The 27008-nt window shown below is 51.0% G+C and overlaps 1 protein-coding gene across 1 annotated transcript in view; it reads left to right on the top strand.

The window, feature by feature from the left end:
- TPO (thyroid peroxidase) overlaps positions 1–27008 on the top strand; it is an 81045-nt gene that overhangs the window by 36156 nt on the left and 17881 nt on the right. Inside the window, exons 7-12 of the mRNA XM_070069763.1 lie at positions 6823–6955; positions 12925–13054; positions 15080–15286; positions 20568–21074; positions 24570–24828; positions 25962–26132. Coding sequence (XP_069925864.1) covers positions 6823–6955; positions 12925–13054; positions 15080–15286; positions 20568–21074; positions 24570–24828; positions 25962–26132 — 1407 coding nt within the window. The remainder of the gene's footprint in view (positions 1–6822; positions 6956–12924; positions 13055–15079; positions 15287–20567; positions 21075–24569; positions 24829–25961; positions 26133–27008) is intronic.

Raw genomic sequence — 27008 nt, 5'->3', positions numbered from 1 at the left:
ATCATTATATAATGATGAATTAGTCCATCTCTTTTTACAGAGTTTGATTCACAGTCTCTTTTATCAAATATAAGGATAGTGACACCTGCTCAGTTTTGGTTTCCATTCATCTGGAATATCTTTTGCCATCCTTTCACTCTTGGTCTATATGTGTCTTTGCTGAGAAAATGACTTTATTTTCGTAGCCATGTTTCAATTTTTTAAAATCCATTTGACCAACCTATATCTTTTGATAGTAGAATATGTTGCTGTTTATATTCATTATTACTGATAGGTAAGAACTTACTCCTGTCATTTTTTTTTTCTAGTCATTTTGCATATTCTCTGTTCTGTCTTATTCTTTATTTTTTGGTTTGGTGGTTTTCTGTAGTGATAAGTTGCTGCTGCTGTTTGTATTCTTGTACTTTTTCATTTATCAGCTTTATCAGTGAGATTTTTTTCCTGATAGCAATAATCATCCTTTCACTTCTTATGTAGAACTCCCTCAAGCATTTCTGGTAAGACTGCTCTAGTGTTGATGAATTCTGTCTTCGCTTGTCTGAGAAAGATGTATTCTTTGTGGGCATGTTTTTAACTTCAGGGCTCTGAATATCTTCCATTCTCTCCTGGTCTGTAAGGTTTCCACAGAGAAATCTGCTGTTAGTCTGATGAAGAGTGCTTCATATGTGACTTCATAAGGGGAGTCCTCATGTGTGTTCTCGTATGTAGAGTTCTCATGTGTGTCCTCGTATGCAGAATGCCTCATGTGTGTCCTCATATGTAGAGTGCCTCGTATGTGACTTCATAAGGGGAGGACCTCATGTGTGTCCTCGTATGCAGAGTTCCTCATGTGTGTCCTTACATGTGACTTCATATGCAGAGTGCCTCATGTGTGTCGTTACATGTGACTTCACATGCAGAGTTTTCATGTGTGAACTCATATGCAGAGTTCTCATGTGTGTCCTCCTATGCAGAGTCCTCATGTGTGTCCTCATATGTAGAGTGCCTCGTATGTGACTTCATAAGGGGAGGACCTCATGTGTGTCCTCGTATGCAGAGTTCCTCATGTGTGTCCTTACATGTGACTTCATATGCAGAGTGCCTCATGTGTGTCGTTACATGTGACTTCACATGCAGAGTTTTCATGTGTGAACTCATATGCAGAGTTCTCATGTGTGTCCTCCTATGCAGAGTCCTCATGTGTGTCCTCATATGTAGAGTGCCTCGTATGTGACTTCATAAGGGGAGGACCTCATGTGTGTCCTCGTATGCAGAGTTCCTCATGTGTGTCCTTACATGTGACTTCATATGCAGAGTTCTCATGTGTGTCCTCCTATGCAGAGTCCTCATGTGTGTCTTTATATGCAGGGTGCATCATATGTGACTTCATGCTTTCTGTCTTCTGCTTTTAGATTTCTCTTTGACTTCTGATTGTTTGACTACAACATGCCTTGGAGTGTTGCAGTTGATTTCTCAACAATGTTGCAGTGGATTTGTTTCTGAGAGGAGGAGCGTGGTGGGGGCAAGAGGCATGGAGTCACCACACAGACCCCGGGAGTCGGGTGAAAGCAGGCCTGAGGCGAGCAGCCCACAGACTCGTTTATTTGAGTTAGTACAACAGCTTATATAGCTGAGACCAGCCAATCCAGTCAAGGGGCGGTCTGTGCCCCAACCAATCACAGCCTGTTGCCAGGCAGTTTCCAAATCTATCCAGTCACAGCCTGTTGCCAGTCAGGCTCTTGTCGCCAGGCAGTTTCTGAAACCATCCAGTCATGGCCTGCCATCAGTCAGGCTCTGTTGTCATGTGGTTTCCTCTGTTGTCATGTGGTCTCCGAAGCCATCCAATCATGGCCTATTGCCAGGCAGTTTCTGTTGTCAGCGGCCATCTTGGCATGAACTTTTCACCTCAGCGGCCATCTTGATATGACTTTTTCACCTCATTCTACCACATTAGAGCAGATCTATTTTTGTTTGAGCTACTTGGGACCCATCAAGCTCTCTTCTAGGACTTGGAAAATTTATAGCCATTGATCTGTTAAATGGGTTATCAGTGCTTTTTCACTTCTCTTCTACTTCTGGAATCCTCATAATACACATATTTCTTTGCTTAATGACATCCATAAGTCTCATGGAATTTATTCTTTTATATTTCGGGGCTGGTGCTGTGGCATAGTAGGTTAAGGATCCGCCTAGTGCACCCACATCCCATATGGGCACCAGTTCAAATCCTGGCTGCTCCACTTCTGATCCAGCTCCATGCAAATGTGCTTGGGCCCCTGTGCCTACGTGGAAGACCCAGAAATATCTCCTGGCTCCTGGCTTCAAATTGGCCCTGCTTAGGCTGTTTGGGGAGTGAACCAGCTGATGGCAGAACTCTCTCTCTGTAACTCTGCCTCTCAAGTAAATAAATAAATCTTTTAAAAAACTACCTTCCTTCCTTCCTTCCTTCCTTTTCTTCTTTTTTTTCTTTGATGTGTGTTTGTGTGCATGTATATCTGTCTGCCTGTCTGTCAGATGGGGTTATTTCAAAGACCCATCTTTGGGGCCGACATCGTGGCGGAGTAGGTTAATCCTCTGCCTGAGGCACTGGCATCCCATATGGGCATTGATTCTAGTCCTGGCTGCTCTTCTTCCAGTCCAGCTCTCTGCTGTGGCCTGAGAAAGCAGAAGATGGCCCAAGTCCTTGGGCCCCTGTACCCACATGGGAGACCGGAAAGAAGCATCTGGCTCCTGGCTTCGGATTGGCCCAGCTCTGGCCTTTGCAGCCATTTGGGGAGTAAACCAACAGACGGAAGACCTTTCTCTGTTTCTCCCTCTGTCTGTCACTCTACCTCTCAAATAAATAAAATCTTTACCCATCAACGATAGACTGGATAAAGAAATTATGGGATATGTACTCTTTAGAATACTATACTGCAGTAAGAAACAACGAAATCCAGTCATTTGCAACAAAATGGAGGAAGCTGGAACACATCATGCTGAGTGAAATAAGCCAGTCCCAAAGGGACAAATACCATATGTTCTCCCTGATCGGTGACGACTGACTGAACACCAAGAGGGAAACCTGTTGGAGTGAGGTGGACACTATGGGAAATGGTGGCTTGATCAGCATAGCCCTGACTGTTAATGAATAACTAAATACATTATCCCTCTTAGTAGTTTTTTTTATCTGTTCTACTTAATATGACTGGTTTAGATCTGTAATTGATGCACAGTTATTCTTAAGTGTTGAAAATTAACTGAAATGTGATCCCTGTTGAACATGGTGGTGGGAATGGGAGAGGGAAGAGATGTATAATTTGGGACATGCTCAGGCTGACTTGCCCCAAGTGGTGGAGTTGGAAGCATACCAGGGGATTCCAATTCAATCCCATCGAGGTGGCATGTACCAATGCCATCTCAATGTTCCAGGTGATCAGTTTCAGTTCACAGTTGGTCATGGTGAAGGGACTGGGAGTCAAAGGGAGCACATAGACAAGTCTAGTACCTGCTAACGCTAACTGATGGAGTAAATAAAGGGGAGAGTGATCCAACATGGGAAGTGAGAATCTCAGCAGACTCATAGAATGGCAGATGTCCTAAATAGCACTCTGGCCTCAGAATCAGCCCTAAAGGCATTCGGAGCTGGCTGAAAAGCTCATGAGAGTATTTCAGGCATGGAAAGCCAAGACACTCTGGCAAAAGATCTCTGCGAGTGAGATCCCAGTGGAAAGAACAGGCCATCAAAGAAGGAGGTACCTTTCTCTGAAGGGAGGAGAGAACCTCCACTTTGACTATGAGCTTGTCTAAACAAGATAAAATCGGAGAACTCAGAGGGCTTCCATAGCCTTGGAAACTCATGACTGGAGCATAGGGAGATTACTGATGCCATAGACAGGAGTGTCAATTGGTAAAGTCAACAACAGGAGTCACTGTGCACTTACTCCTCATGTAGGATCTCTATCCTTAATGTGCTGTACATTGAGATTTAATGCTATAACGAGTACTCAAACAATATATTTCACTTTGTGTTTCTATGGGGGTGCAAACTGTTGAAATCCTTACTTAATGCATACTAAACTGATCCTCTGTAAAAAAAAAAAAAAAGAAAAAAAAAAAAGAAATTATCAATTCCCAACTTGACTCTCACTGGGATTAAACATGACAATAGGTCTGATCTGATTTCATCATCATTTAAAAAAAAATCATCTATTATTTTTCACTTTATGTTTCTGTGCAGGAGCAAACTGTTGAAATCCTTACTTAATGTATACTAAGCTGATCTTCTGTATATTAAGATAATCGAAAATGAATCTTGATGTGAATGGAAGGGGAGAGGGAGTGGGAAAGGGGAGGGTTGTGGGTGGGAGGGACGGTATGGGGGGAAAGCCATTGTAATCCATAAGTCGTACTTTGGAAATTTATATGCATTAAATAAAAGTTTAAAAAAAAATAAAAAAAAAGACAAAAAAAAATAAATAAATAAAATCTTTTAAAAAAATCCATCTTTAACTTCAGAAATTCTTTCTTCGTTTAATCCGTTATATATTTTTTCATTGATTTAATTTTTAAAGATTTATTTATTTATTTTCAAAGTCACAGTAACAGAGGGGGAGAAACAGAAATCTTCTATCTGCTGGTTCACTCCCCAGATGGCCACAACAGCCAGTGCTGGGCCAGGCAGAATCTCAGAGCCAGGAGCATCAGCTGGATTTCTGACATGGGTGGCAAGAGCCCAAACACTTGGGCCATCTTCCACTGCTTTTTCCAGGCCATTAGCAGAGGGCTGGATCAGAAGTGGAGCAGCCGGACAAGAATGAACCAGCGCCCACATGGGATGCCGGCATTGCAGGCTGCAGCTTTACCTGCTGTGACACAATGTTGGACCCCAAATTCTTCTTTCTTTTCTAATTTATTTATTTGAAAGGCAAAAAGAGAGATGATAGATAACTTCTGTCTACTGGTTCACTCCTCACATACCCAGGACAGCCAAGTGTGGGCTGAGGCTGAAGCTGGTAACCAGGAACTCAGTACTGGCCTCCATATGAGTGCCAAGGATCATTACTTGAGCCATCATTGCTGCCCCCAGGGTGTGCATTAGGATCCAGAGGCAGGCTTTGAATCCAGGCACTACGTAGGAGATACATGCATCTTAATCATTAGACCACATGTCTGCCCCACACTGAACTCTTCAACTCCCAGATTTCTATTTGGCTGTTTTGGAGGATTTTTCTGTCTCTTCATTGATTTCTCAGATCCTGAACTGCTCCTCAGTTGGTTGAATGTCTTTTGTATCCTCTTGCATCTCACTGAGTTTCCCCAGGGATTGTTATTTAAATTCCTTTGCAGGCCTGTCCCGCACTGGAGTCTTTTCCAGAGAGTCACTGTTTGTTTTGTTTCCTTGCTTTTCATACTTCTTGCATCCTACACTGATGTCTGCCCACCTTGTCTAACAGACACCACTTCCAGTTTTAGGAGCAGCTGTTGAAAGGGTAGATTTTTGTTATTGTTGTTTGGGGGTTATAGAGTGTCAGTTGGGTATGTATGTAGGTGACTACTTTTTTTTTTTAATTAAAGATTTGTTTATTTACTTGAAAGGCAGAGTTAGAAGGAGAGACAGAGAAATCTTCTATTCTCTGGTTTCTTCCCCAAATGGCTATAGCAGCAAGGGATGGACCAGGCTGAAGCCAGGAGCCAGGAGATTCATCTGGGTCTCCCCCATGGGTGCAGCAGCCCAAGTACTTGAGCCATCTTCTGCTGCTTTCCCAGATGTGTTAGCATGGAACGGGATCGGAAGAGGAGCAGCCAGGACTTGAGCCGGCACCCACATGGGATGCCAGCGTTGCAGGCAGCAGCTTAATCAGCTGCATGTGCGGTTCCTTTTTATTGGACATCATTTGTTCTGCTCAGGCATTTACTTGAACTTTTTCCTATTACAGAGTTTTTCTTCTCAGCTTTTTAAGAAATGCATAGTTCTCTACTAACAGTGTAGACTGAAATCTATGCTTATTTAACTACTTCTCTAGTGTCATCCCTTTGAGACTGTTGAGGACATGTGTTTCTTCCTGTTTTTCCCCCTGCATATCTCTATTTCGTGAGTATCTGGTTAACCAGTTTTGTCTTCAGAGATTTCTAGAAACTCTTAGAGAGGTAATAGATAATCACTCTACTAATGGATAACAGGCAGCCCTCACTTTGGTTTCCTGAATATGATAGGATTGACAAAATAAATACAAAATATGAGACTGTTTTGGGGACCCCAATCCAGACACCTACAAAAAGAGAATAAGCGTTTCTGTGTGGGAGCAAACTGTTGAAATCTTTACTTAATGTATGCTAAACTGATCTTCTGTATATAAAGAGAATCAAAAATGAAAAAAAAAAACAGTAAGAAAATGAAGTGTTTTGTAGATGTCAGGTGAGGACTGTACAGTCAGCAAACCTGAGCAGGGCAGGTATTTTTTCGCTGAGGGGAAAATAAATGGTGTGTCCATCTTCTGAAGACTTGGGCCATTGTCCAGTTGCTCTGCATTGACACTGGAGATGTGCTGAGTGACAGCTCCTGAAGCCCCTCAGGCCTCGTTTTCTGGCCTCTCCTGGGGGCTTGGAGCTCTTACGTTCCTCTTCTGAGACATCACAGAGCACAATGCGTTTTTGTTAGTTTTTAACTCACACATTCTGAGCAACAACAAAGTTCAGGGGACTGATGGAAGGGAGACGGTAATTTTCTGGAAAGAATGACTCGAGTTGCAGAGGAATCCCAGCCCAGGTGCTGGGCAGTTGGGAGACTGCAGTGTGAAGCCAGCTTCTTCACACGGGTGTGCTATTACAGCGAGAACTCACGGCTTCTTTCTTGGTTCTCAGACGTCTTATCGGAAGAGCTGCTGGGCACGATCGCCAACCTGTCTGGCTGCCTCCCTCACATGCTGCCGCCCAAATGCCCAAACACCTGCCTAGCAGACAAGTACAGACTGATCACCGGAGCCTGCAATAACAGGTACGGCTTGCGGCCTTCCCTCGCCTCCTCACGGAGGCTGGATTTGACAGGCTTGGATGCCACCAGGAATGGGGCTCCGGGGAATACTTGTGAGTGTCCCCCCATGCAACCCTGGGCTCCTCAGCCCTCCTTCCTCTGGCCAGCTGACTTCGTCACCTGCACCCTGGGGTTCACCTCCAACATGCCCTATGCCCAGCATGGAGTCTGCACACATCCATGGTGGTAACAGTAATCAGTGCTGTTCAGTCACTTGGAGCCTGCTCTGCATCCCCGAGGGAGTCTGCCTCAGCACACGCTGGCCATTGCTGAGACAGTCGCAGGGTCAGGTGGTCATCACACCCCAGGCCGCCGCTGCCCTTCAGAGCTGTGTGAGCCACAGCATGCCCGCCCCCACTGGCTGCTGAGTGATATCACCAGACATGGAGCCCCTCTCTGGTGAACGTCCTTCAGGTGACCCCTAGATCGGGGTCCTACAGCTGCTCCCCTTCTGGCCATAGCCCCTCATGTGGCCTCTGGATGGTCTCCTGCATGAGTGTTGTCCCTCTCCTGCAACCCGTCCATGCCCTGGTGTGGCCCTGCCTCCTGTGCCTTGGTGGACCCTGGTACCCTGAGCTGGCCTCCCAGGTGTGCCCTGGCTGTGACCAACACTCTCCAGGGCTCTTTCGCACCTGAGTGCCAGCCTACCCTTGGCATCCTGGGCTCAGCTTCTGTGGCTTCCCCTGGGTCCTGTCTGACCCTAGGAGATACCTGGCCCCTGTGGAGACAGTCCTCCTCCTGCAATGGCTCTGGCTGTCCTGCCTGGCTTCGGTGGCTTTGATTCTAGTTTCCATGTTGCTGGTGAAATCCCGAGCCGGCCACCTCATGCTGCGAGCCCCCGCGACAGTCTTGGGGCGCTGCTGTGGCTGTGTGCATGGTGTGGGCCCAGACAGTGCAGGCTCAGGTATGAGTTAAGTCTCGGCACGACTTACAGGGTTTGCTGCAGCTTCCGTTCAGCATCTCCAGCCTCATCTTACTTAATGCTTGCTGTATTTGGGAACTGCTCATGGAGTCAGACATTTCATCCTGAAACATCTTTATTTTTATTTTGAAAATGTATTTTTCTGTTCAATCAGTCTCATCATTGCTGGTGTAGATGATGATTTTTATCAGTCATGAAGGGCATGTTGCTCATCTACAGTAAGCGAGGATCTTTGTTTGAGACTCTTAATGGTCAAAATTCTTTATGGACCGTGGCCACCATGTCATGTTCTCTATTCTTTTTTAAAAGATTTATTCATTTATTTATTTGAAAAGTGGAGTTACAGAGAAGCAGGCAGAGACAGAGGTCTTCCATCTGCTGGTTCATTCTCCAAATGGCTGCAACTCTAAGTCTCCCACGTGGGTGCAGGACCCCAACCACTTGGGCCATCTTTTACTGCTTTTCCCAGGCCACAGCAGAGAGCTGGTTCAGAAGTGGAGCATCTGGGACTTGAACTGATGCCCATATGGGATGCCGGCACTGCAGACGGCAGCCCTACCTGCTATGCCACAGCGCTGGCCCCCCTGATATCGGAAATGACCCTCTAAAATATATATGAAAATGTGGCCCCTTAAAGTTCCCCAGAAGTGCCATCTGGGGTGCCACACATGTTACTGGGATTTGGGGTGCCATACGACATCACCATATGCTTATTAATAAGTCCCCAGTATTGATAAGATCCAGAGCATTCTTGCCTAAGATTTAGAGAAGAATTCTAAATACTGGCACAGATAAACGAGGCAGCATGGTGCATTTTAAGCTTTTATTTAGTGAGAAAGATGCAGAGGAGAGTGAGAGCTTTATCTAAGAGGAGTAAATCTGGGTTCATACTGAGCACCAGCAACCAGCCACGTGGAGGAGCATCTAGGCCAGGAAGCCTAGGGCAGGTAGCCCGAAGGCCACGTGTCCTGGGGGTGCAGGGCTACAGCCAGCCCCCTCCTGGCTAGAGGCCAGGGAAAAGAAGAGGGAGCACAGACACATCGTGTCCCAGCTTTTAACCCACTTCCATAGGGGAGTGGTTAATTACCCTGATTGGCCACATGTGGTGGAATGAGAAGGTGAGAAGGTCATGCCAAGATGGCCGCTGACAACAGAAACTGCCTGGCAATAGGCCGCGATTGGATGGCTTTGGAAACCACATGACAACAGAGCCTGACTGACGGCAGGCCGTGATTGGATGGTTTCAGAAACTGACTGGCAACAGGCTGTGATTGGTTAGGGCATAGACTGCCCCTTGACTGGATTGGCTGCCTTGGCTATATGAGCAGCTGTAGCAACTGAAATAAATGAGTCTGCAGGCTGCTCCCTCAGGCCCGCTTTCACCCGACTCCCGGGGTCTGTGTGGTGACTTTGCGCCTCTTGCCCCCCACCCCCACGCTCCTCCTCTGAGAAATGAATCCACAGGTGGGCACTCAAGTGTGGCCAGGTAGGGGAATGAGGTCACACATGGCATGGTGAAGGTATCAGGTAGGGCGTGAGGTCACACAGGGGCGTAACGAAGCCTTGGTCTTCCAGCTCACAAACCTAATCGATTTTAACCTGTATGCCTGTCTACTTCACCCCTGTTTAATTCTAAAACATCACCAGTGTTTCTTTTCTCTTTTGGGCTAGTTTCACACATTGTGCTTCTAGAATCTAACTTGCATATGTAGTGGGTTTTTATTGCTTTCTTTTTCTCTCTTAAAAGTCATTTCTGGCTGGCGCCGTGGCTCACTAGGCTAATCTTCTGCCTGTGGCACTGGCACTCCAGGTTCTAGTCCCAGTCAGGGTGCCAGATTCTGTCCCAGTTGCTCCTCTTCCAGTCCAGCTCTCTGCTGTGGCCCGGGAGTGCAGTGGAGGATGGCCCAAGTACTTGGGCCCTGCACCCCATGGGAGACCAGGAGGAAGCACCTGGCTCCTGGCTTCGGATCGGCGCAGTGCACCGGCCATAGCGGCCATTTGGTGGGGGGGAAACAAAGGAAGGAAGACCTTTCTCTCTGTCTCTTTCTCTAACTCTGCCTGCCGGCGCCGTGGCTCAATAGGCTAATCCTCCACCTTGCGGCGCCGGCACACCGGGTTCTAGTCCCGGTCGGGGCACCGGATTCTGTCCCGGTTGCCCCTCTTCCAGGCCAGCTCTCTGCTATGGCCAGGGAGTGCAGTGGAGGATGGCCCAGGTGCTTGGGCCCTGCACCCCATGGGAGACCAGGAAAAGCACCTGGCTCCGGGCTCCTGCCATCGGATCAGCGCGGTGCGCCGGCTGCAGCGGCGGCCATTGGAGGGTGAACCAACGGCAAAGGAAGACCTTTCTCTCTGTCTCTCTCTCTCACTATCCACTCTGCCTGTCAAAAAAAAAAAAAAAAAAAAAAGTCATTTCCTTGCTGATGCTGCCGCTGCTGTGGCAGAGCAGTGTTGGATTTCGGATATTTGGGTGTTGACTATGAGCACATTTGAAGCCAAATGGTATTTGGATTTAACTTTTAAAAGCTCTGTATTAGTGGTAGATTTTCAATGTATTTTTATTTTTAATTGACGCATTATAATTGTGCTTATTTGTGGGGTGCCTGTGGCATTTCAGAACATCTACACAATGTTTGATGACCGGGTCAGGGTGATTGGCACACCCACCACCTCCAACACCTATCAGTTCCTTGTGTTGGGAACATCTGAATCGTCTCTACTGGCTATATTGAAGCAGCTAACTACTGTCAACCATGGCTACCCTGCTGTGCTGTGGACACTGGAAGTTCCTCCTCCTGTCCAGCTGCACCCCGTACCTATTAATCATCATCCCCTCACACCCTTTCCAGCCTCTGGTGACCACTCTTCTTTTCAGTTGGTTCAGCTTTTCAGCTTCTCATGGGTCTTAAAGTCCTCTCTCTCTCTGGAAGCTGGGTCTTCCCAGGGTCCGAATGTTTTCTCTCTGGAAGCTGGATCTTCACAAGATCTGAATGTCCTCTCCCTCCGGGTACCAGAACATCACATGGTCCACTGTTGCCCGGGAGCCGGGAGCTGGCACTGCACGTAAACCATGGCACCTTAGAGCCCCAGTGGGAGCAAACACATCTGTTTCTCTCCCAAACTGCCCTCCAGGAATGCTTCCAGTGCTGCCATTAATCCATATCTGATAAATGTGGTGCCATGATTGTCTCTGGGAGATGCAGCTGATCCGAGTCTAGAAGTGAGAGGAGAGCCAGGCAGGGGTCAGCCAAGCCCACCCTGATGGCCCTGACATGCCGGGAGCCTGATGCCCACATAATCCAGTCTTAAAGAACAAGCTTTTTTCTACCAGAAAATTCTCAGGTTTTTGTCCTTTGAGCTCATAATTTTATTCGTTTGCTTTTTTCCAAATGTAGGATGTTTTATGCTTAAAAGTCTTTTTTTTTCTTTTGCATATCCCTTTGCTTTTACATAACTTGTGCAGATATGTAAGATTTAAATTTATTCACTTATTTTATACATTCATATAATTACATCATATATTTGTATATATATTTGTATATTTATACATTTTTAATTGTGTATATTTTAGAAATTGCAATTTTATATTCAGAAAATATTCAGTGAGCACAAGAGTAAAAATATTAGCTGTTTTCTTCAATATTTAGATAATTTTATGATTGTTATTAAGACAAAACACAAGAAATCAGCCCAGATATATTACAGATGTTGATGGGTAATTGGCACATAGGTAGATTTCTGATGGAATTACTGACAGGACAGACAGAAGCATGGTTAGTTCTCCTGCCGCTTGGGCGAACGTCCCCCACTGGCTGATGGAGCAGGCACTGCGGTGAGCTGGCAGCCTGTTTGCGCCTGCCGTATCGTTGCACTGGTGCACAGTGGGTAGTGCCCCTTCACTCCGTGAAGCACTCCACTGTGGATAGTGAGTCATGATTGCCAGACTCGGTGCAGAACGAGACGAGGCAATACCTGCGTGGTTCTTCTTTGCCTCTACAGATGAGAGGTGTAATGTGTGTTTGGAGACAGGTTTGTTACAGTGGTGGAACCTGGTCCTCAAAACTCTTTCTGAGGTATATAAGAAAATTAACATGCAGCAAGCTATCATTAACATGACTTTTATTGATTTATCAGCAATCAGGTTTCTCAGTTTCTGGAAAATTATCCAAGACATATCAAATTAGTCATACCTGTTCCTTTCTACTTAGAGGGACCTTACTTAACAGAATATACTCAGAAGTAGTTTGTAAACTGAAGCGTACCTTTGTCTTATCATGCACTTTAGATATACTTTGGTCAAAATAGATTTTGATCGACAGAATTAAACTGCAGACCATTCTACTTAAGAAAATATTCCCATCTAAATCCATTCTCACTGCCAAATCAATCTCAGAAAAGCACAATGTATTAAAAACCTTATTTTTAATTCAAATAAATGTATTAACACCTGTTCCCGTGACAACCATCTCACTTCTGAATTTAGACGCTGCAGCAAGTTTCCAAGCAGCCCATTTCCAGCAGAAATTCTGTCTTGCAAACACAGGACCAGAAAAGATGAGATGTAGGGGGCTTTATGAAGCTTTGCTAAAGCATGTTTAATTACCGTGATTTTTAAAAATGTCTCCTCATTCGGAGCCCAGACGTTTCCATCCTGCAGGGAAAATATCCCATGGTGATTCTAGGAGGGAGGGAGGCTCGCTTTGGGAAAGCGAAGTCGAGCAAGTGCTTCAGGAGGGAAGGCGGGAAAGGGACACTGCCTGGCGGGACTCCTGTAGACAGGTGTGTTTAGGCTTAGGGAAGAGCAGTGGCCTGAAGCATGGGAAAGCGATTCCCTGCAGGCCAGCCACACCCTTGGACCCAGGAGAGCCTGCAGACCCACCAGACAGCTGGCCCAGCTGGGCACCTCCTTAAGCCTAGAGTCCCAGGGATGCTACCCCTTTCCTGTCCTTGAGAATGGTGTCGTATCTGGGACTTGATGCTGCTTTCTCAAACACGTGCACATTTGTTTCCCCAGAGACCATCCCAGATGGGGTGCCTCCAACACTGCACTGGCCAGATGGCTCCCTCCTGTCTACGAAGATGGCTTCAGTCAGCCCAGGGGCTGGAACCCCGGCTTCCTACACCACGGCTTTCCACTGCCTGCGGTTGGTACCTCCGGACGCTACTTAAACTGGGTCGGGATTGGTTTCCCAACATAGCTGTGGAGGAAACTAACCTTTATCTGTGCTCTTGCTCCGTGTGCTGGCGCTGCCTTACACTGAGATAATTCCTCGTGGCCCCCAACCTCTCTGAGGTCACTGTCCCTGCTAGGAAGCCAAGGAGCCAAGGCTCCATGCGATCTGCAAGCCACACAGAATAGGGACAGCGTTCCTGGTAAGGTCTGCCCAGCACTGTTCTCTCGGCCCTGACGGTCACTGCGGTGTTTGCAGACAAATCCCTTTGCTGCTCAGGTAGAAGCTGAGGTGCACTGAAAGACACACATTAATTAATCCACTCCTGTATACAAAGGTGATTATCACTGCTCCCAGAGCTCAATGCGTTTGTTAAATGAACTCACACCTAACCTACTGGTCAGTCTGGTGAAACAAGGGGTCATTTAACCAAGGTGATCACCCCCTGCAGTGAACGAGTGTGCGTCCTTGTCCAGTGTTCGGTATGGGATGCTCAGTTCAGCCCAGAGGACTCGGTGTCAGGAGTGAGGTCCAACACAGGCCGGCACGGACTGGTACGGCATCACAAGGCTCCCCTGAGAGGCGAGCAGCTGTCCCTGGGCAGCTGTGCCAGGTGATGCTGGAGTGAGAGGACCCAGTGTCCCCAGAGGCTGCTGAGGTCAGGGGATGAAGCAGTGGGCACCACAGTTACTTTCCTGCAAGTCACCTGCATTCTTGGCCTCAGCCAGACTCTGCAGCATGGGCAATGCTGCCTCACCTGTTTAATGCTGAGGCTTTGATGGTTAGGTTTGGTGACACGTTGATGCCATAAACCCATGCTCGCTCTGAATTACACTGTTTAGAAAGATCCAAGCCCAAGTATCTTTAAACACGGACTGCATGGGCCTCCTACTTTTGCTGTAGCAGATTGATTAAGGGATTTTCATGGCTTCAATCACCCAAGCAGACTGCCTTCCAGTTACGTGTCAGAAGCCAGAGGCGCGTTCCCCTGGGCTCGGCTGAGGTCTGGCAGGGCTGCTTCATTCTGGAGGCTCCAGGGCCGGGCCCGGGTCTGCCTCTTCCAGCCTCTCGAGGCCGTGGTCAGCTCATGCCTGGTTGCATTGCCTGGGCCTCTCCCAGAGCACACCCGGTGACTGCAGCCAGGAAATGTTCTCGGGTTTCCAGCACCTATGTGACTAGACTGGACTCCCTGGAAATCCCGGACAGTCACCTCGCAAGGCCCTCAACTGACACAACTGCAGCTTCCAAGGATGGGGGAGGGGGTGCCCTCTGACCCGCAAAGAGTTGTGTTCACCACACTTGCACAGCACATCCGCTCCCTCCCGAGTTCCCCCAATCCCATCCCAGCTCAGCATCAGCTCCTGATCTCAGCATGGAAGTCGTCCACAGCAGGGGTGGGGAGCCCCATGTATGATCCATCCTGGGGCAGAATTCCTCCCTCAAGGTGTGTGAGGAGGAGAAATCAGCCCAGTGCAGAAAGGAAGAAATGGGAAAGCTAAGTCAATCCCAAGCACTTCGGAAATCCAGACGAGCAAACTCCCTCGCGTTCCTGGGCCTTAGGGTAGCCCCCGATGTCAGGACTGTGCCCTGTGAGCTGTGCACCGCCTTGTACTGACCTGAGAGTGACCCCTGGTGTTGGAGCTATGCCCTGAGCTGTGCACCACCTCATCCTGACCTGAGAGTGACCCCTGGTGTTGGAGCTATGCCCTGAGCTGTGCACTTCATCATGACCTGGGGTGAGCCCTGGTGTTGGAGCTATGCCCTGAGCTGTGCACCACCTCATCCTGACCTGGGGTGAGCCCTGGTGTTGGAACTATGCCCTGAGCTGTGCACTTCATCATGACCTTGGGTGAGCCCTGGTGTTGGAACTATGCCCTGAGCCCTGCACTGTTTCATCCTGACCTGGGTGACCCCTGTGTCCGGGCTGTGCCCTGAGCCCTGCACTGTTTCATCCTGATGGTTACGCGTTATGTGGGTGACCCATAGCTTCATCCCCAGGTTCGGGAGGTGACAAGACAAGTGATTCGAGCCCCCAATGAGGCTGTGACAGATGATGAGCAGCACTCGGATTTCCTGACGGCATGGGGACAGTACATCAGTCACGACATCGCCTTCACACCCCAGAGCCCCAGCAGAGCCTCGTTCTGGGGGGGAGCTGACTGCCAGCTGACATGTGAGAACCAAAGCCCATGTTTCCCCATACAGGTAATTTTGAAGCCTTCCAAAATGTCATCATGATGTGAGCAAATGTCACTTTTCAAATCAAGCAGGAAAATGTAAAGCGAAACGCCAGAACCCGCTCCTGTCCCATTCCCAGGGGTTACCAGCTGTTGTGACTTTCCTAGGCTCCCCACCAGAGGTTACCACAATCATCTCAGACCCTGTGCGTCTCGCACATGAATGCGTGTGTGCGTGTACTGGATGCATGCTCTCTCCATCTCGCTCGGTGCAGGAACGTGACTGAGCTGTGTCAGCTGCTGCAGCTGATGGACAAGTCAGGGAGCCCGAGGGGCTCTGCTGCATTGCCTTCCCTTGATCACACACCCATTTCCACTGTCACCAGCACAGACAGGGACAGTGCTGGATTTTGTCCCAGGATTTCTCATTACTTCTCCACAGAAAGCAGCCTGAAGCCAGCAAGAACGTCTTTTGATAGAAGCCTGGGCTGTTCAAGCCCACGTCCTCGCTGACGCTCGCTCGGCAGCCCTTGCTGGCAGCTGCTCTGTGCGCGCCGCGCTTGAGTGAACCAGCAACCCGACTTTGGGCTTCTCTGGAGGAGGCCTCAACTGGCAAGGCCCTGAATGGACCCAGGATGGACCCAGGACAGGAGACGCTGTGAGAGTCACAGAAGCAGCCCCAACCAGGTCCCATCTCCCCCTGCCCAGGGAAGGGCACCCCTTGTCCCCCTTCCTCTCCATCTGAGGTGGAAACTATTTGCGGTGTCTCTGGCGACCAGAGCCCAGTTCTCACCTAAGTGGCTCCAAACCTGAACTACTGCAAACCCACTGAGCTATGCAGCCTGGAGAAGCGGTTTTTACCTCCACCTCTCACACAGATCTTGGGTTCCAGCCTTGCCTTGTAACTCCTTAGCTATGACTACACAGGTTTGTTGTCTATACAAAAAAAAAAAAAAGAAAAAGAAAGAAAAGAAAAGTCTGTTCCCACCTGCTAATGTAGCACTTGTTCATGGCGATCATTTGCATCAGAAAATAGTGGAAATAACTTGATCACAGAATGTGAATTAAGTAGACTCTAGTACATGGGAAATATAACTGTCAGTAATTCCACTACAAAATGATGTTCTTGGAAATGGTAAAATGGTTCTTGAGTTAGTGAAATTGATATGCCATTTTTCTAGTGGTCATTATTGAGCATATATTACTTTTGAATTTATAGAAAATTAGTTTTTAGATCATTTAAAAAGTAAGGGAGTGGGCCTGTGGTGCAACAGTCTTCCCATTTCGGGCGCCCACATCCCACATCCCACATCATAGACCTTGGCTTCAATCTCAGCTCCTCCGCTTCCTGTCCAGCTTCCTGCTAACGTCCACCCTGGGAGGCAGCAGGTGATGGCCCAAGTACTTGCTTCTCTGCCCCCAACATAGAAGACCCAATTTGAGTTCTGAGTTCCTGGCTAGATCTCTCTACCTGCCTTTCAGATAGAATGAAAGTAAACAAATTGACACTGAAAAATAAAAGTAAAAGGCATGACTCCATCTAGCGGAGGGATGGTTGTGTGCCAGGAGTGAGAACAGCAGAGCAGGCCTGCCCTTCTAGGACTTCCTCTGGGACCTGTGCATCCTGGGAATTTGCCCCCTGGCTTGTACATAAGTGTTCTGTCAGCTATCCAACTCCTCTGCTCTCCAGGGTAGGGTTTTGTGTCAAATGATTTAGCTGAAGGTCACTCCAGTGAGATGAAAAGCATGAGAACCCCTGGAACCAACCCCTCGAGCCCACCAGTCGGTGCATCCCCCGTTAGTGTTGGAAGTGCTGGGTGGCCTGGCTCTGGCAGACCGAGTGTGGCCTCTGAGTATTTGCAGAGGAATGTGAGGCTGGAAGGTTGGCGGTGAGCTTGGAAGCAGCTGGGATTTCTGAATCCCAAATAAAAACAAAATGATCCAGTTTCTCAGCCCCATGTTTGCTCACCATTCCTAAGGCAAACATGCTTCCAGCATCTGCCTGAGACTATAAAGCAAAGTGTTTTAAGTACCTGTGCACGGACTCACACTGCCAAGGCACCTCTGCACCTCCCTGGTCTTAGGGGTCCCCCTCCCCACATGTGACCTCGGCCTGCAGGGCAGCGGGAGACCAAGGACTGCAGAAAACACCTGCTTGTGGATGGGCTCCAGGCACTGATAACTGAAGGTCTGCTTTAGAAAGCTTAATTAGATGCAGCTATCACCGTCTCTGCTAAGGAATTCATCACTTAGCTGCTTCAGCTACCCCTGCAGGCACTGTATGGCTTGAGTCCGGTTTTGCTGCTGATTTCTGCTGAGCAGTGAGCTGGTATACGGGTACCAGTCTCCAGCCAGTGTCCGTCATGGAAGGGCGGCCCCCCTCTGTCTCTGCCCCCTCTGTCCTCACTCTCACGGCACTGTCTCTCCCTGGCTCTCTGTGCTCATTGCTTGGGGCCATCAGCACCACGGCGCCGTTTCTCCAAGGGCATTGGTGCCTTTGCTGCCAGGCCTTGCACTCGGCCCTCACTGAGCCCTCTCCTCCATGTGTCCCCTCCCTCTGGCCGTGTGTGCTTCCTTGGGGCTGTTATTTCCTTGGTTCTCTGCATCGCTCGCCTGTGCTGCAGGTAGCAGCAGGAGAATCGCATGCATAGTTAAACTCTGCATCGTTTCTTGTGCCTGTGTTGCTCCGTAAAGTTTCTCTGATGCACCCACGCTTTGCCATGGTGCATGGGGCTGGCCTGTCCCTGTCATGTCCCTCCCACCCATTGGCCAGTCTGAACTCCAACCTTCTATTTACCTCTTTTTGCATTTTTCTTTTTAAAATAGTTACCCATTTTTAGTAATAACTGTATGCATCACTCGCAGATACATGAACATTGTAAAAATTCGAATATTACTATAAGCTGAAGTCGCTGCTGTCTTTCACTCTCAGTTCAATTCTGCTCTCTGGAATTGATTATGCACTCAGTTTGGTTTGCTATTATTATCCACAAGGCGCCAATCAATCAACCAGTAGATGGATACAAGATAAAAGTAGAGATGTGTCCTGTGCACGCGGCCATTTGTTTCTGGGTTTATAACAAGTGGAACTAGAAGACAGGGTTATGTGCATGCTTTAATTGTAATGAATACTCGCAAAGTGCCCAAGAACAGTGGGATCGTAAGTTGTGTTTTCTAATCGGTTATTTCTCAGCAGCCATGAATGTAACTTGACGTGTTGAGGAGCAGAGAAAGGAGCAGTGTGCACTGCACGTCACTGCTGAATGACAGCCGCCCTCTGGTCCCACCTTTGTTCCCTTCAGTTCGGGTTCCATAGCTGGACACACAGAGTCTCTGCACAGTCTCGGCATCAGTGCTTAGTCGTACACAACTGCTCGCCTTGTAATTTTGCTGGTGGTGCAGTTGTTTTCGTCGGGTTCTCAATTTTGATGTTTCAGTGAGTCAGCCTGTGCCCTCTGTGCCACGTGAGTTGTCTTACTAAGCAGTGCTTCCCGGCCTGAAGGTGTGAATGCGCGGTATGGTTTCCTTTGAATATTTTCCAGATGGGGGTTTTATAGAAAACTTTATTAGGGATTTACTTTGACCAACAGTGAGAGGTCGGGATCTACTAGGGTGCTTTTCTAAGTGGTGATCACTTTGAGCAGGTTCCCTTTTCCACACTGATTCCGACGCAGTCCTCTCAGACGCCCACCTGCCCCCCGCTCAGTCCTTGCACCACGGCCTCCCGACGGACACCCCATCACAGCCGTGTCCTCCACGCTGTCTTCCGTCTTAGGAACCCATCTTGACTCTTCGCTCCTCCACGGAGCTGCAGCCCGGCCCTGTCCAGCTGGGGCAGTTCTGTTGAGAGGCTCACCAGGATCTGCGTTTCCGCACGCGGGTCTGTGAGCCTCAGGCCTTATGAACTGACCTGTCCTCTTCAGTCACCGGCTCACTTCCCCCTGGCGTTTTGTGTACGCTCCTAGAGTTTGATGGTTAGTCTGTTAGTGTGTTGCATCAACGCTGACAGATCATGATTGCTTTTCTGCCATAGTGAATAAAACCCGGCTAAAGTGTATCTGTAATCGCCCAGCCCCCACATCTGCAGAGACACGTTGATGCTTTTGAATGCTGTCTTGTGCCTGGGTTTGCCTCCTGGCTCCACTTCATCTATTTCTACAAAGATTTCAATTTATTTTAAAATGTGTCTTTGATCAGTGGTTATCCAGGAGAATTTTATGGCCAGCTTATTATTTGTGCTCTCTAACTTAACCCCATTCTTTCTTTTCTGATCTTGGGTGAAGGGTGAAGACTGACGTGTCTGTTGCCGGGGTCCTCTGAGCTTTTCCATTCTTTAGCTTTATTTTAGCTGATGAGACTCTGGGCTCTTGACTGTGGTTTCCTGGTGGCCCTAGCGGTCCAAGCCCTCCTGCTCTGCACTCCAGCCTGGGCCCAGCTTCCTGAGGGGTCTCAGTGGACACCCCTTCCTTGTGGGCTGGACCTGGGCTCACCCAGCCTTCTCCTTTTCCCCAGGGTGACTCCCTCTGTGGCCTTGTCATGTGCGTGAATTCCAGTGCCACAGGTATAGAAGGTCCTCTGTGAGCTGCCCCTGGCCCTCAGGTCCGTGCCCACCTGAGTGGCCCCAGGTCCTCTCTTCCTCATTCCTCACCAGGCAGGGCTGTGTACTCTGGGGTTTTCGTAAGAGGCCTCCCTCCAGAACCTGTCCATCCCCTGTGCCCTGCCTCTGTGGGCAGGTGGTCTGACCTCTGGGCCTCAGACCCAAGGCAGGAGGATACCTGTGAGGATTCTACTTCCTGGAGCTGGGAAAGGCCCAGCATCCCAGAGCAGGGCTGACCCGGGCACATCCCAGTGGGGCAGAGCTGCGCACTCTGCATGGCCCCGGCCTGACTGCCCAGGAAAGCTGTGAAGGTGCCGGGAGAGTGCAGGGTCTCGGTGTTGACCACAGACGCAGCTGTCAGACCACAGGCAGAGCTGGAACCGGACCCAGCGGCCCTGCTCCTCCAGCCAGCAACCCCCTGTGACTCTGCCCCATGCCCTTAACGGAAGCCCAGGTAATGGGGGCGAAGAGGTCAGCAGGACCCCAGGGGCAGGAGCAGGACACTGATCAGGGACACCCTCTCCTCTGGTGAGGGCTCCATCCCACCGGCTCTGCCTGTCCCAGGAAGGGCAGGAAGGGCCTGTGGGCTGATCCCACAGGGAGAGCACAGGGGCACAGGAAACCCTGGCATTGATGGTCGTCCCTGCCTAGGGCTCCTCGTGTCTCTAAGAGGGTGCCCGAGGTGACCTCCACTCTCCCCTCTGCCCTGCAGCTCCCTGGGAACGCCTCGCCCACCGCCTGTCTGCCCTTCTACCGCTCCTCTCCCGCCTGCGGCACTGGGGACCAGGGCGCGCTCTTTGGCAACCTGTCCCAGGCAAACCCGCGGCAGCAGATGAACGGGCTGACTTCCTTCCTCGACGCTTCCACCGTGTACGGCAGCTCCCCCGCCTCTGAGAAGCAGCTGCGCAACTGGACCAGCGCCGAGGGGCTGCTCCGCGTCAACACCCGCCACCGGGACGCAGGCCGTGCCTACCTGCCCTTTGCACAGCACGTGCCCGCCGCCTGCGTGCCAGAGCCTGGAGCCCCGGGAGAGCCCCACGCCCCTTGCTTCCTGGCTGGGGATGGCCGTGCCAGCGAGGTCCCCTCCCTGACAGCCGTGCACACGCTGTGGGTGCGCGAGCACAACCGCCTGGCTGCCAAGTTCAAGGCCCTCAACCCGCACTGGAGTGCGGACACCACATACCAGGAGGCGCGCAAGGTGGTGGGCGCCCTGCACCAAGTGAGTGAGCAGTCACCGTGGGCACCCTGCAGGGTGGGTTGAGGCCTTGGGCGCCCTGTTTGGAAGAGTGCAGAATCCAGCTACCGGTGGCTACACAGGCGGCTATGGATGCCCCGTAGAGGTGGGCACAGAATCCAGGGTGCCCTGCAGCAGGTGCAGGCAAGGTCATCGTGGGCACCTTGCCCAAGGACGTGGGGCTAACTCAGGAGCTGCAGGCTTCCCTCCACACACCCCCCCGTCGTTATGATGATCCCAATGCCAGTCCCACCCTAGTGACAGGCTCAGCCCACCCAGGACTTCCACACTTTGCAGATTTTAGCCCATTGAACAGCCCTCATAAGAACCCTTCAGGTGGTGGACGCCAATGATTCTGGTGTTTTTCTGTTTTGCGAACAGTGGAGTAAATAAAGGACTCCATGTTCCTGGGTGAGATTTCTGAAACAGCAAGTTAAACTAAGCAGCCGTGTTAACTCTTCTCTTCATGTTGTGATTGTTTTTAACACTGAATCTGACTGTCTCGAATGGAGACCGTTTGTGTACTCATGGTAATGTGAGAGTGACTTGCACAGGTAAAACACCATGGCTGAATCTGCTGTCTTGCTGGGTGATGTAAGACGAGTGCAGAACCTTGTGTTAGTAGTTCCCACCCGTGTGTCTCCATCGCTCCAGGCCCTGGATGGGCAACCCCATTTTACGGAGAAGCAAAGTGAGTCTTGTCCAAGCATTCATGACTGCTGCAGGCGAGAGTCCAGGCACCCAGCCTGGAAGCCCCCACGGCCCAGGCAGTGACCCCTTGGTTGCTGAGTGGTGAGGGGACCTGAGCCTCGGGGACAGGCTGGGCAGCAGCAGGGAGTGAGTCTGTCTTTATCGACCACATAGGACCGTGTGAGTGTTCAGTGCCTGTCAGCCACAGCCAAGGCTGGTTAGGCATGTGTGTCTGTGTGCATGTCAGGTTAGGCATGTGTGTGCATGTATGTGTGCAAATTAGGTTAGGCATGTGCGTGCATGAATGTGTGTGTGCAGGGTATGTTAGGCATATGTGTGCATGAATGTGTGTGTATGTCAGGTTAGGCGTGTGTGCATGAATGTGTGTGCATGTCAAGTTAGGCATGTGTGTGCATGTATGTGTGTGCATGTATGTGTGTCTGCATGTTAGGCATGTGTGTGCATGTATGTTTGTGTGCAGGATATGTTAGGCATGTGTGTGCATGTATGTGTGTCTGCATGTTAGGCATGTGCATGCATGAATGTGTGTGCAGGATATGTTAGGCATGTGTGTGCATGAATGTGTGTGCATGTCAAGTTAGGCATGTGTGTGCATGTATGTGTGTCTATGTGCATGTCAGGTTAGGCATGTATGTGCATGTATGTGTGTCTGCATGTTAGGTTAGGCATGTGTGTGCATGAATGTGTGTGCGCAGGGTATGTTAGGCATATGTGTGCATGTATGTGTGTGTATGTCAGGTTAGTCATGTGTGTGCATGAATGTGCATGTCAGGCGTGCATGTGCATGTATGTGTGTCTGTGTGCAGGGTATGTTAGGCATGTGTGTGCATGTGTGTCTGTGCAGGATATGTTAGGCATGTGTGTGCATGTATGTGTGTCTACATGCGTGTCAGGTTAGGCATGCATGTGCATGTATGTGTGCCTGTGTATGTAGGGTACTGGAGTCAGTAATAAAGCAGGAACAGGATACACAGAGCCTGACTTGAAGCTTACACAGTGGAATTGAGAATAAGCAAGTGACTGACAAGACAGGTGTACAAAACTAGATTGATAGAATGTTCAAAACACCCACAATGGGTGTTTGAGGGAGCAGTGAAGCCAGTGTAGACCGTGTTGCTGTAGGACTCTGCATCAGTGGCCATGCTGCTGTCGCGGCTGCTCAGACGCCACCTGACATCCAGCGTGGAATGGGAGATGAGGCGGTCACAGGTGAGCAGATTGGAGCAGGGCTGATAACTTTACGACGCCTCAGGAGCTGGTCTGTTCTGTCATCTTTGTTCTGTGTCCTCCTCTCTGAACAGAAGCTCCTCCATGACGGACTGTCCTCTGGGCGTTGAGTTCTTTTTCCCGACACCTGCAGTATGCCTGGTCCAGAGCAGGCGCTTGATAATACGAGCTGAAATTATGAAGGAAGGACAGAAGCAGGGGCCCCCCCCTCCCCTGTGAAATCCCATGCACTCAGACACGGCCAAGGCCACCACCGCCCATGTTGTCTCTGTCTCTCACAGAACCAGCAGAGAGCTGGGAGCACAATTCAGAAGGGGGAGAGGAAGAAGAAACCCAGGAGCTTCGTCCTGGCATGGATGCTAATCCCGGGGAGCCATGCACACCACACACTCTTTAATTTGGGTGTCATTTTGTTACGGAGATGGGGATCCCCAAGTTATATTCTGGAGACTGACGGCCCTGGCTGGGCCAGAGCCAGTCCAGGTTCTTCTCTTCCCTTCTGCGAGAATACAAGTGGGAGACGCAGGTGGATGTGAACCATGGAGCAGGCTTTACCGAAAGGCAAAGGGATGGTGCACACTGCAGTGTGCGTGCCGGCAACCTCATGCCGGAGAGCTGCCCTCAGCCAGGGCTGGGAGAACTCAGGCCAGGGCCTGACCCCAGATCCCAAGGAGGCAGGGCATGGGTGGGGCTGCAGCACACGTGCTGGTCTCCGGAAAGGTGTCCTGCGTCTGGGGCATGATGGAGAGTGAGGCCCAGCTGTAGGATGAGCAGTGGGTGTGCCCGGCCTTGGCTGGAAGGTGGCGGATCTGGGCAGGGCTCATGGCCTCGGTGTTGGCCAGACTTGGCTCCTCATCCCTTCCTGACCCCCTGCCTGGCCTACGTTGATTTGCTTTAAACTGGAGGATGGAAATCCACTGATGTATGTAGACCAGAACTGGGATCTTTGTAAAATTGCTGTCTGTTATGTGTGTAAAGCCATGGGTATCTTTTGTTCTCACCAAAACCCTGGAAAGAGGCTTTTCCCTATGAGAGCACAGATTTAGCAGACTCCCCAGAGTCAGGCAGCTACACGCGGGGGCGGGGTAGGAGCTCAGGTTGTCCGGCTCCTGGGCTCCAGGGCCAGCGTCCTTGAGGGGAGCTGGTTTCAGATGTGTGTCTTGTGTTCAGGGTCAGGGGACTGTGCGGTACAGCGGGAGAGGAGGGGAGAGGTGGCTTGTGACGGGAATGTCTTCTAGGGGACAGTGGCGGGCACCCCTGTCCTGCCTGTGTGCAGGGCAGCAGGTTCTGTGTGACCCCCGGAGGGTGCCTGGGGACGTCTGTGACATGCCTCACACAATCCTACAAGCAGGAGCAAAGGCCGTTAGGACTTAGGTTGGCGCCCCACCTGCCCCCGTCTACCTGCACGCCCCCACCCGTGACAATCCGTCCCCAGGGGTGCTAGGAAGGTGCCGCTCGTCCTGCCACTCTGACCGTCGCCCTCACTGGCACTGGGGCCTCCGGGGCCTGCTCAGCAGCTCACCTGCTTCCCTCTCCTTGCAGATCATCACCCTGCGGGATTACGTCCCCAGGATCCTGGGACCCCAGGCCTTCCAGCAGCATGTGGGGCCCTACAGAGGCTATGACCCCACCGTGAACCCCACCGTGTCCAATGTCTTCTCCACGGCTGCCTTCCGCTTCGGCCATTCCACAGTGCACCCGCGAGTGCGGCGGCTGGACGCCCACTTCCAGGAGCCCCTGGGCCTCCCCAGGCTGCAGCTGCGTGACGTGTTCTTCAGCCCCTGGAGGCTCATCAAGGAAGGTGCGTGTCCGTCCACCGGGCGCTCGCCACCTCCTCCAGCCACCGCCCCGCTGTCCATGTGGCTGCTGCTGACCAAGCTTCCAGTGTTCACCAGGGGTGGGAACCGTGTGTCTGCCCAGCCCATTTGGATATTTATAATGTCACGGGTCATATAACATCATCAACTTAATTAACCTGCTATAGATGTGTTGAATTCTGAGTCCTGCCTGCAGCTGCCTTGGCAGGACCAGACCAAAAGATTTCATGGGCCTCGTGGCCCACGGGCCACAGGCAAGATAAATTTGTTCATGAAAAATGCCTTCTGTCACATTTCTGATCCACAGGATGACCCATTCAGGGGCAGCTAACTCTCTGCTCGTGGTTTCAGAAAACATAGAGGGAGAAATCTGCCTTTATATGTCCTGTTGTAGCTGGTGCCGTTGGTTCTTCATGGCGAAGCACTGACGCGTCCTGTGGTTATGATCGGCACCATGAGCTCAGGACATGTGGACCTGGGTTGCCTCTGGGAGAGACATTGAGAAGAGAATCCGAATCCCTGGGCAGCCGCCTCCTTCCTTCTGGCCCTTTCCCGGTGTTCACATCTGTCTGAAAGCCCCAGCACCATCTTACGTCTTAGGCAAGCTGCTTCCACACCAGCAGAAACACATCCTGGGCCCTGAGTTGTACGTTCAGGGACACCCTGAAGTCAAACTGACCCCAAACAGATCTGACTGCACTCAAGTGTGGGTGCACGCGCCCCTGGGTCTGTTCGGTGAAGGTGACCCCAGGGCCTTTGGAGGGGGTGGGCATGGCCACGTGGGTCCAGACAGCCCTCGGACCCAGTCTGCCTTTCCCGTTCCAGACATTACAAGTTCTTTGTGATGTTTCTGCCACCAAAAACAAAACCTAAAACTGGAACGACTGGCGGGCCCCGGCTCTGGCCCCTTCGGTTGTAAAGGCGCGGGGCCTGCCCCACGTGGCTAGTCCAATGCGGGCCAGGGTCCTCAGCTTGATGGGAGCACTCTGGAGTCCGTTCTGGCATTCATGAGCTTATACACAGGATTTTGCTGAGAACGGATGCGCTCTCACAGAGATGTCGCACTGTGCACTAGCACTGAGCAGCGAGTCTCAGCAACTTGGGTGCTGTCTTCCAGGTGGGGTGGACCCACTGGTCAGAGGCCTTCTTGCGAGACCCGCCAAACTGCAGGCGCACGACCAGCTGATGAACGAGGAGCTGACGGAAAGGCTCTTCGTGCTGTCGAACTCGGGCACCTTGGATCTGGCATCGCTGAACCTGCAGAGGGGCCGGGACCACGGGCTGCCAGGTCTGCTGGCCTGTGCGCGTGCCGCAAGGGTGGCCATTCTTGGGGAAACTGGTTCAGGTGAAGATGTACCTGCAAATCTGTTCCAGCGTCTGAGCAGTGGGCCACTGGGCACTCCTGTTCCTCAGCCAGAGGTTCCGTCCAGCTTTTCTTAGACAATGGGAATGGTACGGGAGCCCCAGGGACACATGAGCGAGGCATTTCCGGCCCCAGACAGGGAGACAGAATTTCTGGGCAGATCCTGGCAAGGCTGCGTCTGGTTTCTCAGGAAGCCCTGGAGATGGTCAGACCCCCACCCCTGTCCCCTTCTTCCCTTCCCCCTGCCCTGGGGCCAGCAGCATCTGGTGCTGCCCTTGGCACTGCCACACCTGTAGGTGGAAGCCCCTACTCAGCTGCCTCCATCACCTCTGCGCCCCGCCCAGGCGGATTGGAAGGTGTGTGCTTTTCCTCTCATCCTGTCCAAACCCAGGATTCCTGCGAGCTGCCCCCTTTCTCTCTGAGTCCCTCACCACCTGAGAGACCCGGCGCAGTCCTCCCCACGTGGCTGTGCCTGTGCCTGTGTTTGAGTGCCGGGCTCCAGAGCCCACGGCTGATGAGGCCCTAGAAGTAAGACAGGCCCAGACAAGCAGGGGGGGCAGTGGAGGACCCTGGTGCGTGCTCCCGTCAGACGGCGGTGCCGCAGCAGGCAGCTGCTGGAGGCTCTGGTCTGGCCTGGCGGAGTGGGGAGGAGAGCATGTGGGGCAGAGAGGCGCTGAGCTGAGGGGGAGGGAAGGCAGTGTGAGGAGGGGGAGGGGAAGTGCCTGGCCAGGGAGGCAGGACGAGCATGGACGGGGACTCTGGAGAGGGTGATGAGGAGCTGGGCTCCCGGGGCAGAAGAGG

The sequence above is a fragment of the Oryctolagus cuniculus genome, chromosome 2 (assembly GCF_964237555.1).
Source record: "Oryctolagus cuniculus chromosome 2, mOryCun1.1, whole genome shotgun sequence".
NCBI classification, from domain to species: Eukaryota; Metazoa; Chordata; class Mammalia; order Lagomorpha; family Leporidae; genus Oryctolagus; species Oryctolagus cuniculus.
This window is presented reverse-complemented; position numbering and strand designations above follow the sequence as displayed.